We start from the raw sequence: 18,251 nt of genomic DNA on the forward strand, positions 1-18,251 counted from the left end.
ACCACCACCCACTCACTCCGTCTGCAGCTTTAAAATCTAAAAGACACAACCCAGAAGGAAGAAAGGGAGGGGCATAGAGGAGGGATTAAGAAAGTTCACCACTCACCTAAAACTGTACAATGAAGTTGCCAGACACACTTTGGTGGTGAGGGAGTTCCACTACCTAGGGGCTGCTACAGACAAGGCCGCCACCACCCCAAGCTTCTGAGAACGGTGGATGTACTAAGAGGGCCCCCTCCATTGATCTCAACACTTGAGAGGGTCTGTAGGGAAGGAGCAGCTTTTCTAGATATTTAGGACCTAAAACGTTCCAATGCCTTCTTGGAATCTTATATCTTTAGGGGTGCAGAGTGTTGCTTACCCAAAAGGAAAGTTCATACACTATGGATGCAGAGAGAAAAGAGTGAAAATATTTCCTCTTTCCCCATAACACAGATGTCTGAGCTCCCAGTTCTTACATGTCTTTCTCCTTTTAGTCTCTGTTTTTGTGTATCCTACACACACATACACCACACTTGCACAGTTGTCTTCAGACAGACAAATTAGGTTCATGTATTAGTTGGTTGATCTGTCAGTCCTACGGAACGAGCTGCAGTTTCTCAAACAGATGCAGTTCTGTCGTAGGACTTAGCTGTAGAGCTGGAGTCTCCAGTGTGGTCCCTATGCACCCGGAGAAACCTAACAAGGCAACTGCCAAATCCTTTCACCTCTGGGCCACACAGTCTGCGTTTCTCTTCACTGCCCCCCATGTTGTCTCCTTAGGCCAAGGGCAGGCAAAGTGGTGCCTTCCAGATGTTGTTGGACTCCAACTCCCATCAGCCCCAACCATCAGAGATGATGGGAAGTGTAGATCGTTAGCATCTCAAGGGCACCACATTGGCTACCCCTGCCTGAGGCCCTCCTACCATTTTGATTGGCCAGCAGACTTGGAAAAGAAGAGAAAGAACCATTCTCCTTGCTGATTACATCCAGTCAGAACATTTCTATCTCTTCTCTTTGCTGATAGTGTCCAGTTGGAAGATAGAGAACCGTTCTAATTGGACACCACCAGAAAGAGGACATGTTGACTCCGAGGAGAGGAGTTAGCAAGAAACAGCAATGCCTTTTCCTCAGCACAAGAAGGAAATGGAGGTGATCAATGGGGGAAGGAAAAAAATTGAGCAGTCAGAGTCTGAGGGATGGGGGGGAGGGAACAGAGCATCCAGAAAGAGTGTCTGTGTGGAATGGGTCACTCACAGGGAGGAGAGAAGATTGCCTAGCAGAGAACAAAATGTCCTAGTGTTGAAGTAAACAATTTAAACAGATTAAAATGACCCTCATTACACTTGTTGGAATGCTCATGAAATCATCTGGTTTCCATGAGAAACCACATCAAAAACATCTGGCCTGATCAACGAAAGAGAGCGAAGAGGGACATTTTATTGCATTCCAGCATGCAAGGAGAGGCTTGAAGCTGCAAAAGAGAATAGTTACAGCACACATGCAAACAAACACAAGAAAAAATACAGAAGAACTATACGATTTCTGTACAGGTATCTGTTTATTTAGCAAATGGTACCCAAACCATATGGGACATACAAATGTGAGGATGAAGAACATCAGGAGGAACAACCTGGGATTCTTCAGTTCCACAGGAAGGTCATGTGCACTCCTTACATATTCTCCTAATAAACACGGTCAAAGTGTTCACTTTGTGCCATGGTCAGGTGGTTCTTCCAGTCCCCGGAGATCCCTGGAACATCACAAGAGGGACTGGTAACAACACATCATTTCATCTGCAATTACTTCTGAATTTAGGAGTCTTTTTCCTCTTGCTCAGGGCTGGCTCTACCCATGGGACAGAGCGAGGTAGCTATCTCAGGAAGCTTATGTTTGGGGCAGAAGCACATTTCACCTGGCTATTCCCCAGCCATTCCCACCCACCCCACCTGACACTCCAGCAACACAAATGCTTTCATGTCTCATGATGGATGTCTCATCTAGCCACCTTTTCCCAATGTGTCACAAATAGGTCCATGGGGAAAGGCACCTGGCAAAGCAAGCAGGCAGAGAAGAAGCCAATCGAGCTCATGCACATCAGGAGGAACTGCTCGCATCTGTCTGCCATTCTGATCATCCAATGCATGTTGGTGCCACAGATGCTGAACAACATTATTTATTTGAGTGAGAAGGAAGTTGTCATCCTAAGTAATAGTTAGCAAGTGGTAACGAGGTGCTGACGGACAGAATTGTGTGTATTTTCCAGTTTCAACAAAAGGAAAGACTTTCAACAAGACCTCTCTCAACAAGACCTTCCTCTTTCAACAAGCCTTTTAAGTAGAGACCTCATCCCAGTCTGTGTCTGTGTCAGAATTGCTGTTTAAGATGTCCTCCAGATATTGCTGAACTCCATCTCCCATCAGCCCTAACCATCAGTGGTCAGGGATGATGGGAGTTGTAATTTACCAACATACAGAGGGCACATTCTGGCTTAGGCCCTCTTACCATTCTGATTGGCCAGGAGTCTTGGAAAAGAAGAGAAAGAACAGTCCTCTCTGTTGATTACATCCAATCAGAACAGTTTTCTCTCTTTTCTAATAGTGTTCTAACAGGGAACAGTTCTAAATGGACACCACCAGCAGGAAGACATGTTGACTCCAAGGACTGGAGATAGCAAGAAACTCTTCCTCGGTGCAAAAAGGAAAGGGGGCAACAGAGGAAGAATGGAAGATGGAGCCACTGGAAGTCAGAGAGGTTTGGGGAGGAAGGGAAGCAGAGCAGCCAGAAAGGGTATCTATGTGGCATGGGTGACAGAGAGAGAAAGTGGATTGGCAGACAGAAAAGGAGTGCTTCTGTTGAAGTAAACAATTTACACCAATTAAAGTGACCCTCATGGCTTTCTGCAGTTTACCAGATCATGCCACAGTGCCCATGAAATCATCACAGTAACACCAGCAAACCCAGCCAAGCTGATAAACTACAGGAAGCAAAGAGGGACATTTGACTGCATTCTAGCAAGCATGGAGATGCTTAAAGCTGTGAAATAGAATAGTAAAAAGGAGTGTGGGAAGCAGTTCTAGATGTCCCCATACTGTTCTCAGTGTGGGCTAGGTGTTGGAGAAGTGCCCCTGTTTAAAACTATTTTGCCAGCCATCCAGGAGGCCTCTATTAAGGTAGTACACAGATGGCAACTGACTCCAGTCAAACTCAGCTACATGAACAATTCCCTGTCCCCTAATCATTGGAGGAGATGTAACAAGTGAGGCTTCTGGTCGTGCACGTGTGGAATTATCCTTATGTGTCCTCTTTCTGGGATGTTGTTTTCAGTCTAATTTCAAGAATCGCCAATTGGTCAGTGCCTTCAAAAGCTCTTCTTTCTATCAACGCTGGCCCCAGTTGCTTTACTGGCCCCTGATCATGCTCTTGTTAGTAACAACTCGCATGACCATCCTGAGGGGCTGGAAGACATTCTTGATTTCTCGACAGGTAACTGGTATAGAGTTATAGGTGCATTTGGCATATCACAACTTTCAGAAAAACTAACTTAAGGTTATGTAAAGGTCAGTCTAAACCTGCTGCTTTTGAGGAGGTCTGGTACCCATTTCTTTTATCAACATATCTTCTGATGGTATTTCAACTCTGGCTACTCAGACCTCCTTCTGGAGAGACTCTATTAGATTATTTGACTGTTTTAGCTCTCGCACCACTTCTCCTTGGTTTCAGTGTATTGCCATTATCCTGCCCCCTGAGAATGTACTTTATTGACAACAATACAATAGAACCATACTGTTTCTGCTCAGGTATCTGTTTATTTATCAGAAGGTATCTAAACCATATGAGATGTAAGGCTGAAGAACATCAGGAGGAACTACCTGGGATTTTTCAGTCCCATGGAAAGGGCACATTCACACCCTGCATTTTCTCCTGATAAACACGGTCAAAGTGTTCACTCTGTGCCACTGTCAGGTGGTTCTTCCAGTCCCCAGAGATCCCTGGAACATCACAAGAGAATGTGTAACCACTGAATTTAAGACTGGAAAAATGAGAAACTGAGAGAACCGAAATTGACTGATCTTTCCATCTAGTAACTTTCACTGGAGCTTGTTACATCCCAGTAAATGTGCATAGCAAGAAGACAGGGAGTCAGATGATAACAGAAGAACACAATTATTCCCAACCATCATAATCTTATTGGGGTGTGTGGGATGGAGATGTAGTAGGGAACATGTAAATTTCATTTACCTTTTCTCTGTCATTACAGTTCACAGAATGGAAACCCAATGGAAATGTAATCAGTAACTCTATTAATATTCTCAGCTTTGGAATCTGGTGTCAACAAATGCCATTTACATTCATGTTACATTCATATGAAGTAAATCCAGTCCTGACAATGGGAGAATGTGTGGACAGCTGAGATCTCCACATCCTATGACTAAAATAGGAAACGGGCATACATTTTCCATTAATTTTGGATGACACAGAGAAATGTGAAGAAGTCCAAGCACAATCTTTCCTGCTTCCCGTCCATTTTGATCATGGCCAAGAAAATTCAGTTAGCTAGAGTTGTACCTCTTTTGTTTATTTGTAGAGGGGAAACTCTGAATCTGTGGCCGTGCTGGGATTGACCTCAGGCAAGCAGCCATGTAGTGGTGGGGAATGTTATACCTGCTGGATTTGCTTGCTTGCCAAATAGATGATAAGGGCTCAGAACCTGTCAAATTTTTATGCTAAACAGCCCTTGGCATTGATAGCATGAAGAATTTGTGGCCCTCAGCCCAGTTTCAGGCAGCCCTCAGAATCATCCAGCTCTCCAGTCATTGCAGGCCCATCCATGCTCTCCTGTTCTCTTCTGTATATTTGGGCAGAGCTTGGAAAAGTTACTTTTGTGAACTACAACTCCCATCAGCCCAATCCAGTGGCCATGCTGGCTGGGGCTGATGCAAGTTGTAGTTTAAAAAAGTAACTTTTCCAAGCTCTGCATTTGGGTGCATGAGAGTCAGCCCTGTAGCCAAGTGGGGGCAAATGCAGGCACCACCACCGCTACAGCTGTGCTTCCCACCTACATGACAGACAAAGACAACCTCCATTTAAACAACAATCGTTTGTTTTATGAACAGGAGCAATTTAAGAGTAGGACCCTCTGAAAAATTCAGTGAATAAGGAAGGGTGAGTGCACAACAAAAAAACTCATCTGCAAGAGCCCCCAAAAGTTTGCTCACTCAAGACTTTCCCTGACTGAAGGTAGATTTTTCATGATCACAATCACCCGATAATTAGTTAAGTTATCTTGAAGCATCTTTGTTTGCCTGTAGAAAGAAGTAAGAGGGTTTTTTTCCTGCAGTTATTATGATGAGTAGAGGAGGATTGGGTGCTTATTGCTAAAGGGCGAAATAAAGAGATAACTTAAAGTGATCTGAATGGCTACCCTGTTACTCTTTACTCTTTTAAAGCACTCACTACACTCACAATCATAGTGGCTATTTGTTTTCTTCTTTTTCTTGAGAATTTGATGGAAAAGGATGAAAACAGCCCTAGGGGAATATAAATATTGCTGTGTACTCTACAGTTAGTTAGCTGGCTGGCTGGTCACCTAGACTGTAACTTAGGCCTAATTGCTGATTTGCCCAATATGTACAGCTCAGCATGAGGCCTTTTCAGAGTTTCTGGACAGAACAATCAACCCAGCAACCAGTTAAAAAAAACCCCAATTGCCTTCCACAGTTTCCAATTACTTAGTTAGTCCTTTATATAGCAGCTAAAACGTTTCCCCTTAATTGTCCAACAAGAAGGAAAATCTAAAAGTCAGGAACAAGACTAGAAGGAAGGACTCTTAAGGAAAAGTGAACGAACACACCCTAAAGTATTTATTTTCTCTCTGCCCTTCCCTAAACTTGTAGTATAAACAGGTTTGCTTTTCAGGTGAAATCTAAAACTGAGATACCTATTGCAGCTTCAAAGTAAAGCTCAGGAGCTCATTATCATTACCAAAGTAGTCAGTTCATGAAATATCAGAACATGGGATAAACCACAGGTTAAGGAGGATGGTGGCTATAGACAAAGTCAAGCTTTTGACTCTTGGGTGAGACAATGCAACAGATTAAACTTCATTCATGTCAATTAACACACTCTCGGGATGGAGGAGGAAGACTGAGGAGGAAGGCCAGTGCCATTCCCTTTCCTTGGCCTGGCTCTCACGTCCTCTGAATTGGAGGGGGGATTACCTGGCACTATGTGCCTCACCCCAAAACATGCTCCACCTAGAAATGCAGCTGCCCCACCTGACAAGAAAGGCTGGTTACAGGGCTGGGCTGGGCTGGCAGACAGAGAGAAAAAGAGCTATGCAGTCCTTCAAATCATGCTAATGTTCAGCTCTGGCTTGACACACTGTTCAGTGTGGCTGCTGATTTACTTTTTCCTTAGGTTAATGGCCCTTCTCTCTCTCCCCACACACACACTGACATAGACATAATGGTTTTCTGCAGTTGGCATGGCTTTCCATTACAGGCTATATCATTACCTTTCCTCATGAACGTTCCTTTCTTGTGATCAAAAGTGCTCTCTGGGACTAAGGAAAAGTTGGACATCTTCTTGTCCTTCATCTTCTGGAAGGAAGCATTGTCCACCACAGAGTCGATTTGCCGGCTGTTGAGCTCTTTGCCAAGGAAGCGACAGATCCTCTCCACACTCCCTCGCAGGTCCTGCAGGAGGCAAAAGCATATGACTGTGAATCCTCACACTGCATTTCCATGCAGAGATCTATCCCTTGATAAAGAGGCACACAGAGGGGATTGGTGCCAGTTTGCAGGGTGCATTTTATTATTTATTTATTTATTTATTTATTTATTTATTTATTTATTTATTTATTATATTTCTATACCGCCCAATAGCCGTAGCTCTCTGGGCAGTGCACAACATAAAAACATCCAATATACAAATAAAAACATATATCGACAACTTAAAAATAATATACCAAAAATAGTAGAACATAATTAAACATATAAACAACTACAATACAAGCCTAAAAAATATTAAAACGTATTAAATCAGTTAAAAGTATTAAGATGTTAAAATGTTAAGTAATTAAGATTACTAAAATATAAAGAGCGTAAGTGCAAGTGTAGGTGTTACAATAGATGTTAAAAATGTTGTTAAAATGTTGTTTAAAAGTCTGGGAGAACAAAAAGGTTTTTACCGGGCACCGGAAGGACATCAATGTTGGCGCCAGGCGTACCTCATCGGGGAGAGAGTTCCATAGTTCGGGGGCCACCACAGAGAAAGCCCGTTTTCTTGTTTTCTTAGTATTAGTAGCAGTAGCAATAGTAGTAGTAGTATTTGATTTATATCCCACCCTTCCTCCCAGCAGGAGCCCAGAGAGGCAACCGAAAGCACTAAAAACATTAAAACATCAAAACAAACTTTAAAACACATTAAAACAAAACATCTTTAAAAACGTTACTTAAAAAAAGCTTTCAAAAGATCTTCTAAGATTAAAAACATTTTTTAAAAAGAAGGTTTAAGAGCAAGGTCTTAAAAGTTGAGACCTTGCATTTAGGAAGTTTGCCACCATGACTGTGTTGACTTCTCAGCCATCACTGTGCAAAGGGCAGAGCGGGATAATGGGCTCTCTGTTCGTCAACTAACTACTTGCTGTTTTGTCCCAGGTTGCCCCTCAGGCAGCACACAAACCGGGGAACATCTGACGCACCAGAAGACCTTGAACCAGGGGCAGAACAGCAGATTGTAGGCATATCTCTTCTGATGTGTAATATAGGAAAGGTACTGTGCACATGGGATGTTAGTTTTGGTTATTTTCATTTTCTCATTTTTCCAAACTTCTTTACATTTCCACACCAGTCTGTGATTTTATTTTTTTTAAAAGTACTCATGAAAATCCATCAGCATTTTAATGTGAATTTTTCAATAAATACATTTGGTTGCAGTCTTGCCTAATATAAACAGTTTTACAAAACAATTTCCCCTAAAATAATGCATTTATGTAATTCTCACTAATATATGCATTTTTACACACACTTTAGCCTAGTATATACATTTTTGTGCACATTACATGGCTGGAGAACACTATTGCAAAATGTGGAGAAGTGTGAATTTCAAAGGATGTCTGTGTTTCAATTTTCCTATTTTTTCTGAAAGTTGTAAATTAGCTAGCTTTCCCTTTCAATGTGAACTGAATCTAATTCTTCCCTGTCCCTACAAATACGAGGCTCTTTGCCCTTAAATCTTTTTTTTTATTTTTGTTACAATCTTCGCTTGTAGGGGTAGCAAGGAATTCTGCATGTACTCACTTAGACAATAGTGCCAGAATTTTTCAGAACGAACAACTGGCAAAGTCATGTTTGAATGGGCCCATAACCTGAGGGTACATATGATCACAGTCACGTTTGGACCTATACCTGCTGTAATTCTTCGTAGGCAATGAAGAAGACATTGGGTCTGTCCTTCATCTCCATCCAGCCTTTCACGTGGTCAAACCAGGAACAAAAAGGCACTGGAAGAACAAAATGGGAACATGCGTGGAATGTAAAGAGTGGAAGGGAGGGGCATGTCATGGAAGAAGTAGAGGAGTCGCCAGCCAGAAAGTTAGATAAGGACTTAATTGTCAGTCATAAGCAAGACCATAACAGGAAATTTCTGCTCCACCCAGATGCAAACAAAGTCCAGTGACATTAGACAGGCTTATTTAGGCAAGCTTATCCAGACATGTAGAAGATACATGCATTTTAATCTGTTCTTAGTTAAAAACAGACATTTTAAAATGTTCAAATAAACTGTTTGTTGATCATTTGTATTTTATTTTGTGGAAACTGCTCTGAGGTTTCATTACAATCAAGCAGCACATAAATCTTGTTAAATAAATAAATAATAATAGTGCCACCTAGTGACTGATCAGTGCAATGGCATTATCCACACAAGGGAGATGTGAAGGTTTGGATGAGACAGAAACTCTACACTTTCTCTGTTAAGGATTTCTTTTCTCTGCCACAAGCGAGGATGTCTAATATATTGCCCGCAACACTGGAACTGAGACCTCACCATGTTTGTTTGTTTGTTTGTTTATAAAAATGTTTATGTAGCACCCTCTCGCAAAACATCAGGGCAGTGTACAGCAACATAAAAACATTTAAAAGCAATATAAAACTATCATTAAAATGGCTCTAAAGGTATTTTTAAAAAATCAAGAGATTGGTAAAAAGGAAGTTGAAAGGTAAAGTCTAGAGGGTCAAAAATGCTTGGGAGTTGTTTAAAAACACAGTATTAGAAGCTCAACTGGAGTGTATATCCAGATTAGGAAATTTACCACCAGGGCAAAGAGGATCCCAGTGTGGTTAATGAGCAGAGGCAAAGATGCTGTTAGAGGCAAGAAGGCTTCCTTCAAAAAATGGAAGTCTTGTCCCAATGAAGAGAACAAAAAGGAACACAAAGTTTTGCAAAGTAAATGCAGACTATAAGGGATAATAAAAAAAGAAGAATCTGAGGAGCACATTGCTAAAAGCATAAAGATCAACAACAAAAATATGTATTCTTTAAATACATTAATAGCAGGAGATCATCTAGGGAGGTGGTTGGACCCTTGTATGTCGAGAGATTCAAAGGTGTGCTAAAGTAGGATAAGGAGATTGCAAAGAAGCTGAATGAATTATTTCCATCTGTCTTCACAGTGGAGGATATGGGGCAAACTGACAAATTGCTGGGTCCAGATGGCATCTACCCGAAAGTTCTCAAGGAACTCAAATGCGAAATTGCTGATCTTCTAACAAAAATATGTAAAATCCCTCAGATCTGCCTCCATACTCAAGGACTGGAAACTGGCCAGTAACACCATTTTTAAAAGGGGGGTCCAGGGAGCATTCCAGAAATTACAGGCCAGTTAGTTTAATGTCTATGCCAGGAAAACTGGTGGAAAGTATTGTTAAAGCATATAGAAGAGCAAACCTTGCTGAAGCTGAACCAATATGGCTTCTGCAAGGATAAGTCCTATTTCACTGACCTATTAGAGTGTGCCAATAAGCATGTAGAGAGAGGTGATCCAGTTCATATAATGTATTTGGACTTTCAAAAAGCTTTTGACACAGTACCTCCTAAGTAAGCTTAGCAGTCATGGAATAAGAGAAGAGGGTCTCTTGTGGATCAGGAACTGGTGAGGAAACAGAGAGCAGAGAGTAGGAATAAATGGACAGTTCCCCAATGGAGGAATGTAGAGAGGGAGTCCCCCAAGGACTAGTATTGGAACCTGTGCTTTTTCACTGTTCACAAATGATCTAGATTTAAGGGTGAGCAGTGAGGTGATCAAGTTTTCTGACAATACTAATTTGTTCAAGGTTGTTAAAACAAAAAGGGATTGTAAAGAGCTCCGACAGGACCTCTCCAAACTCAAATGGGCAGTAAAATGGCAAATGCAATTCTATGTAAACAAGCATAAAGTTATGTATAAAGGGGGCAAAAAATCTTAATTTCACATATATCCTCATAGGGGCTGTCTGACCAGGAATGAGACCTTGCGGTCATAGTGGATAGCTCAGTGAAGATGTCGACTCAGTGTGCAGCAGCTGTGAAAAAAGCAAATTCAATGGTAGGAATCATTAGGAAAGGTACTGAAAATAAAACAGCCAATATTATGGTGTTATACAAATCTATGGCACAACTGCGTTGGGAATCTATGGTGTGATTGCATTTAGAATCCTGCGTACAGTTCTGGGTCACTTCACCTCAAAAAGGATATTGTAGAGTTGGAAAAGTTTCAGAAAAGAGCAACCAAAATGATCAAGGGAATGGAGCAACCCCCCCCCCCATGAGGAAAGTTTGCAATATTGGGGACTTTTTAGTTTCAAAAAAAGGCACAAGAGATGACATGATAGAAATGTACAAAATTATGCATGACATGGACAAAGCGGATAGAGAAACGTTTTTCTCCCTCTCTCATAACACTAGAATTCATAGATATGCAATGAAGTTGAAAGTTGGAAGATTCAGGACAGACGAAAGAAAGTATTTCTTCCCAAGGCGCAGTTAAACTATGGAATTCACTCCCAAAAGAGGCAGTGATGGCCACCAACTTGGATAGCTTTAAAAGAGGATTAAACAAATTCATGGAGGAAAAGGATATCAGTGGCTACTAGCCATAGTGGCAATATTCTGTCTCCATGGTTGAAGGCAGTATGCTTCCAAATTCCCCTTCCTGGAAACTACAGAAGGGAGAGTGCTCTTGCGCGTAGGTCTTACTTGCCAGTTTCCAGCAGGCATCTGGTTGGCCACTGTGAGAACAGGATGCTGGACTAGATGGGCCACTGGTCTGATCCAGCTGGCTCTTCTTATGCTAAACAACTGCATAAGCTTGTTGGCATAAACGAAACTTCAAGAGATGCCTCGCTACAAGTTGCTGCCATTCACACTCACCTGAAGGGAATTTATTATTTTTCTAGAAAAGAAAATGGCTTTAACCACTGTGGGACCTTTCACCATTTCTTTCCCTCCCCATGTATCGAGTTGGGAATTACACTTCTCTGATAGGACTGGAAGGATGGCTAAGAAGAGAGTTTTTGTTGCATAGCAGACAGCATGTGGGACTGGCTGATTTGCCACTTTCCATACATTTTCCACTCAGGAACCTCTCCATGAACTCTTCCATCGTTCCAGGGTCCTTGTATACTTCAAAGCACTTGGAGAAGTAGTAGAATGAAACCAGCACATCTTTGGGGTTACGCACAGTGCAGATAACCTGTTAGACAAGAAAGGGCTGCATTTCAGGAAGGCAGCAAGACCGGCACTAACATTAGGCAATGTGAGGCAGCCATGTCTCATGAAAGGACAGCAAATGGTTTATTACTGAATTCACTATTGTTGCATTTTTACTGCTGGGAGAGGAGCTTGTGAGATTTTCTGCTTATTGTCCAGAGTTCCCCACCCCATCTCTGTGTTGCAGAAAGAGAGAAGCCAAAGGCAGGCTTGATGTGTTAATTGCTCCGCTCCTACCTTAGCCTTGGAGTGGAGAAAGGACTTAGGGAATAAGTGGAATGGCAGATGACTAGCCAAAAGCCTGGGTGGTGGATATTTCAAGGCTTGCTTCAGTCCAAAAATAGTCTCTATCCAGGGTGACCGTTCCCATACTGGTAAACTCTGAATCCATGAGGGGTCCCCATCATGCCGGATTAAGCCCAAGATCTCCTGCATCCAATGGGTACCTAAAGAGGAAGTCCACCAGTCACAATCTTCTCCATAAAACCTCTTCACTTTGCTATGCATATTTTTCACTTCTCTTGTTCCCTCTTCCCATCCACAGCTCAGTAGCAATTGTCTTCTCCTTGCAAAATCATAAGAATTGCCAACAGCGAACTACTCAGCACCATCCTACAACAGGATTTCCCAAATTCATGACTGGTGTAGCATGGTGAAGTGTATTATAAAATGAATGTATTTCAGTAGGATTGGGATTGGTTTGAATGATATCTGTGGGCACCCTCCAAGCCTGATTTTTTTATCTGTAATATGGAAGTCTGTAGTAGAAGGAACTGCTGGTGGTCAAACCAGCCTCTTTGTTAAGTTAATGGCCCTTTCTACATGTCTAAAGAGTTGGTCAAGTACAGATGTGTTGCTAAGGTAATGATGCCTCCAGAATGAAGGGGTAAGCTTTCCCCACCACCACCTGGCTGGAGGCCATGTCATCTTAGAGATAGGAGAACAATAGGCCAGGCACTAGCCTTTTGACTAGTCCCGTCTGGAGCTGGGAAGCATAGGGACTTGACTTGCTCTCTGTGCTGCAACCAAAGCTATCTCTTGGAGTGTTAATGCTGTGAGCTTTTCCATCTTGTGCTCAGGTTGTATATATGTGGAAATAAAACCATATATCATAAAGACACCACAGTCCCTAGTGACCTTCATTCCAAGAAAACAAAACCCAGGTTAAGCACTGGCACCCCTGAAATCTCTCACCACTCTGAGACTGGAATGCATGTAACACTGGTGTTAGCAGTAGGATTGTGCTTCCTGGTGGAGGAACTGTGGCACGCCTAAGTTAAAATGGAAGGAGAAACAGCAAGACTCCTGAGCAAATTAAGTTGATGTCCCAGCAGAGCCAGCAGCAAACAGAGCATCTTGAGCATCTTCAAAGCAGTCTTGAAGAGGAAATTAAGGTTCCCCAGGAGCAAGCAGAGGCTCCCCCCAACCCCGGAGCATAACACTGACAACTTCACATGGCTTGTCAGGAAAGGAGTCTCCATGTTTTAGAACTATTTCCTTCATATTAGAAACATTGGTGAATTCTCTGTGGAGAATAGGGCTGGGTGAATCTGCCGATTTCAGTTGTTCTCCATTCCTCACTTTTCCAGTCTTGAGTTCAATTCTCATCTGTTTGAGTATTTTTCCCCTAAGTCATCATGCAAATTCATCAGCATTTTAATGTACATTCCTCCTTATACACACATTTTTGTAAGCCATTTTTCCTAATATACACATTTTGCAAAGCATATTGCCCCTAATGTTTATATTTTCCCTAATATATACTGCATTTTGTATGTTATCTTCACTTATGCATTGTGTATGAATCATGTGGCTAGAGAACTGCTCTGCAAAATTCGGAGAACTGTGAATTTCTAAGGGTGGCTGTATTTTGCAAAGTGCAGATTGTGTAGATTTGCCTTTAAAACTGGAGAACAGCAGTGAAGTCTGCAGGGAATATCTTTGGCACAGGGGTAGAAATGGATATGCTTGATCAGGGTTGTAGGTTTTTGGGGAACCTGGACTGCTTGATTTATTTCTCACATTTATATCCATCACTTTGCACACCACCTTACATAATACAACTTTTGCATGATTTGAACTTCCCAAATGTTCTCTTTGAACTGCCTGTTTTTTCCCCCTGGAATTATCGATTTTGAGTCTGGCTTGCCCATGAAAAGGAGTCCTGCAAGAAATGCAAATATGTTTGACGTGGGCCACCTGCTTAGGTGCTGATCTCATGAACTGAGAGTTTAGATGCATTGGTGGACTGCATGGTGCAGATGGCAGAATGGGGCTATAAAGATAGCCTGTAGTCATGACAGGGTAGTGATAAGGCAGTTTTAAATGAAATTCTGAACATGCTCAAAGAATTTTGTTTGCTTGTTTCTTGATATGAGTTAACTTTTTTTTTGTCCTAACATGCAAGGACTGTAGCAGTTACAAGCACTTGAAATGGATGGGGAAAATATTGCTCTTATTGTTTAGTTCTTTGTGTGTTTCACATTATTATTATTATTATTATTACAACATATCCTGTCCTTCCTCCCAAAAGGAGCCCAGGGCAGCAACCAACAAGTGCTAAAACAATAAAAACCTCTTAAAAACAAAACACCTTAAAAACAATTCCAGGACAGATGCAGGTTGCAATAAAGGTATCTACTTAAAAGGCTTGTTGATAGAAGAGGGTCTTAGTGAAGTCATAAATATTACCATCTCAGGAGAGGCCTCTTTTAAGGCCATTAAGTCCAGAGTCATAACTGCACTACTAACCTGACTTGAGGTAAGTGACACCCACTATATCATCATCCAACAGTTGGAATTCATTTTCCACATAGCTGAGTGTTTCCACTGAGTGGAACTGTGAGGTGAAAAAGATCCCCTTGTATATTAAATTAGTCATTGATGACGTTGAAAACTGTAAAGATCTGAGAGAGAGAGAGAGAGAGAGAGAGAGAGAGAGAGAGAGAGAGTTATGATAACATGTTTTGGGGACATTCAAGTAGCTACCGTTTTAGGGCCAAATTGTGGGTATTGGTGGGGAGATGGAGGAAGGGAAGAGCTCAGGAGGTGCTGCTGCACCATCCACAGGTGTCCTGGTGGCACTGCCTGGCCTTGTGGGAAAAACCCCCAATGAACTCAGTTCTGAGTGGTACACATAATATTAGGCTTTCAAATTTCAATACAATCAAGAAGACAAGTTAGTTCCACAACTAAATCAAATCATTTTGCTCTCTGGCACTTGAAGGTTCTGATCAACAAGAGATAATCCTTTGATACAACCCCCACTTCTATTGACCCATAGCATCCCCCCTACTCACCCCAGAATTCAACCTGCAACACCCTTTCCACCACCGGCTGCCACTGATCTTTCCTTCCTCTGGCTTTTGCCCTTTCCAGCTCTCTACTAACAGGAGGCCTGCTGAGATGACCTTTCATCCCGGTCTGGGACTCTTGACATTCATGTATTGATTTAAAACCTATCACACTATTCCATAGCTGAAAACGCTCCAAGAGAAGCTAACATAAGAGCAACAAAAAAGAATAAAGAAGACAGTCCCTCCTTGCAGCCTTGCAAGCTCAAAGGCACAACCCAAAGGGGGGGGAAAGGGATGGGCAGAGAGGAGGCAAAAGGAAAACTCCATCACCAGTTCATAAAGTTTCAAACTTCTTAAAATGATAACCAGGTTAAATGGAATCTGTTCAAGGAGAAGAGGAGTGAGATGGAGCTGGAGTGGCCCCTTGTGTCCCGTCTCTTCCATGCAACAACCAGGTGGATAGTTGCTAATCAATGACAGTTCCAAGAGGAGAGAGCCCAGTTAGGGCTGGTCTCTCAGCCGATGTGATGGATGGGCCCTGAAGTCCCATCTGCAGCTGCCATTTGTAGAATGTATAAATGTAGCAGGGAAGGAACACATTTCTGGCATCCAAAGTGTGTCACATTATCCCAGCAACCCTTCCAAAAACCCTGGCAATTCTGTGGCCGACATGAGCTTCCTAGTGGCATATTTCCACCTCGTTATGCTACATAATCTTGCACAATACAACACGAGAGGTAAAATGGGAAGAAGGACTCAAGAAGGAATGAGGTCAGGCATCCTGCTTCTGTCCGATTTCCAGGCTGGAACATGTGTGGATTTTCGAGTAGTTTTGCCCAGCCTCTGCTGCATTGACAAGTTGTGTGGGACATTCCAAATACCTTCTTTCCCCCAAGGCCATGCCTCAGTGAACCAGTTGGGGTTATCATGGAACCCGAGTCCTGATGATTGGTTGGGAGACGTTTGTGGTTTATCCCCATAGGGTGGTTATTTTTTTGAGATGTTTTGATTTAATATGTTTTAATGTCTTTCATTTTTAAGATTTTTAAAGTGCTGTTAGTGGTCTTCTTTGCCATCCTGGGCTCCTTCTGGGAGGAGGGGCGGGATATAAATGTAATAAATAAATAAAATAGTGGACCTTGAATGGAATGTCTTGTCTTTGTCTTGTCTTGTCAGTTAGTTAGTTAGTTAGTTAGTTAGTTAGCTAGCTAGCTAGCTAGTTAGTTAGTTAGCTAGCTAGATTTCTTATCCACCTCCTACCATAAGGCCCCACGGCAGGTTACAATAACAAAAATGCAATGATAAAAACAAACAAAACAGCTACAGCTAAAAAACACAAAAAAGCATAAAAACAACTAAAACAGTTGTATATACAAAGCAATTAAAAACCCTTACGTCGCACCTTTCTACCATCATGAAACTCAAGGTGACATTCCAGGCATTTTGAAACAAGCTCCTTTCAGGCGGTCTGCAGAAAAGTTGCAAAACAGTTGAGAGAATCTGTAACTGATCCTGTACTTAATTTTTTTACAATAGAGATGGAACATTTTGACCAGGTCTGGATTGTCAAATAGGCTACCAAAGTCCTGGCCTGAGGCACATGGTTTTCATAATAAGGCACTGTAACAGTCTGCTAATTTTGCCCTAAAGATTTACCTCTTGCACTCAGTTTGACGATGATGATGGTACTGAGAAGCAACTGTGGTGGGCACAGAGCTCACTTCAAAAGCAGCCAGAATGGTTTTCCTGGCTGCATTTTGAAGCAACTCTGCCCTCTGCTGGCCCGTTCTCCCTTCCCCACTGCTGACTTCAGACCTTGATTAAGTAGCAGAGAAATTGCAGTTTAAGAATGTACCCATAGCCAACAGATATTTCTGTCTCAGAGAGCAGGTCGGGTATTCATTTATTGTGGTCGAGGAATGAAATAAGACACAGACACCAATATCTGGGTTGAATTAAGGGCCATTTTATTAAACTAAACCTGCAGAGGGAAACTACAAGAGCAGAAGCTGGCTATGAACTGGCTATGAACTATCAGGCAATGCCTACAGCTATTGGCCAACCAACCTCTGCTGGGACAAGGGCAAACCATTCTGCCTACCACTACCCAAGCCACGCCCTGTAGGTGAGTTGGGAGGCCTTCCTATGTCACTAATCCTCAGGGCCCCAGAACTTTGGATGGATGAGGTAAGGTGGCCCCAAAGGTGGCTCATATTCTGCCCCAGTTCTTATAGCCCTCAGCTGCAGGCCTCAGGAGCTGCCAATCACCCCAAAAGGTGCCTAAGGGGTCACTGGCTGTCCTTACCTGATTCCCTTCCTGCAGTTTCCTGCCACAAACAGCAGTCCGTTTTGGAAAACAAAATAGTTTAAAGCCCACAACATCACTGTGACAGTTTTGTTTAATTGGATGGAGGAGTACATTCTAAATTAAATGAAATCTTGAATAATGAATGTATTGATCACAGCAAAAATTGTGTGGGTGCACAAATGGAAAAACTATCTTCCATTTTATATATATGGGAATGTCTGTTCAAGTCTTTCTAGCTTGTGGAAATGGATACCTTAACCAACTTGATTCACGGGAGAAATCAGAATCTATGTATTTTTGTACACTTTGGTTGCAAAGCTTCATTGCACAATTGGGAGAAGAGCAAATTGTGAAAGATAATTGTGTTTCTATTTGCATATTGCTTCAAGAGCTCACATTAGGATGTTTCACATTAAAATGTAGACAAAACTGAATTTCTTCTTCATCCCTATGCTCCACCCACATTTGGCTGTGGCCCCACCCACCATTGACTGTGCCACTCATTTATTTTTCCCATGGGTCAACGGCGCTCCATAGAAAAAAAGGCTGTCCACACATGACCTTTATTTGTTGACTTTCTGTCCCATCTAATTATTACCTTTCCTCATGAGCTTTCCTTTCTTATGATCATAATGGCTCATTGGGACAAGGAAAAGGTAGACATCTTGTTGTCCTTCATCTTCCAGAAGGAGGCGTTTTCCACCACAGAGTCAACGGTTGAGCTCCTTGCCAAGGAAGGTCCTCTCCACGCTGCCACGCAGGTTCTGCCGGAGGCAAAAGCAAAGGCATGTGAAGCCACACACTTACACTTCCATGTGTAGATCTGCCCCTTGATACAGAGGCACGCAGAGGGGATCAGTGCCACTTTGCAGGGTGCATTTGGCAAGAATGCTGCAAGGCTACCTTTAAGCCGGCAG

At 42.3% G+C, this 18,251-nt stretch overlaps 1 protein-coding gene across 4 annotated transcripts; it reads right to left on the reverse strand.

Moving 5' to 3' along the window:
* Positions 1-1,521: 1,521 nt before the first annotated feature.
* Positions 1,522-18,113, reverse strand: LOC133370896 (sulfotransferase 2B1-like). Of its 4 annotated transcripts, none has more exons than XM_061597788.1 (8): positions 17,933-18,113; positions 14,482-14,636; positions 11,968-12,176; positions 11,587-11,713; positions 8,391-8,485; positions 6,497-6,677; positions 3,852-3,971; positions 1,522-1,732 (listed from the first exon to the last, which is right to left on the reverse strand). In XM_061597788.1, exons 2-7 carry the CDS (start codon positions 14,609-14,611, stop codon positions 3,862-3,864), a joined length of 852 nt encoding a protein of 283 aa, XP_061453772.1. In that variant the 5' UTR covers positions 14,612-14,636; positions 17,933-18,113; the 3' UTR covers positions 1,522-1,732; positions 3,852-3,861. The 4 variants fall into 4 exon arrangements, with proteins under 4 accessions (XP_061453772.1, XP_061453771.1, XP_061453773.1 ...); XM_061597787.1 differs by lacking the exon at positions 17,933-18,113 and adding an exon at positions 15,030-15,171; XM_061597789.1 differs by lacking the exons at positions 3,852-3,971; positions 17,933-18,113 and adding an exon at positions 15,030-15,173.
* Between the last annotated feature and the right edge of the window lie 138 nt (positions 18,114-18,251).

This window comes from Rhineura floridana, chromosome 15, assembly GCF_030035675.1.
Source record: "Rhineura floridana isolate rRhiFlo1 chromosome 15, rRhiFlo1.hap2, whole genome shotgun sequence".
Lineage (NCBI taxonomy): Eukaryota > Metazoa > Chordata > Lepidosauria > Squamata > Rhineuridae > Rhineura > Rhineura floridana.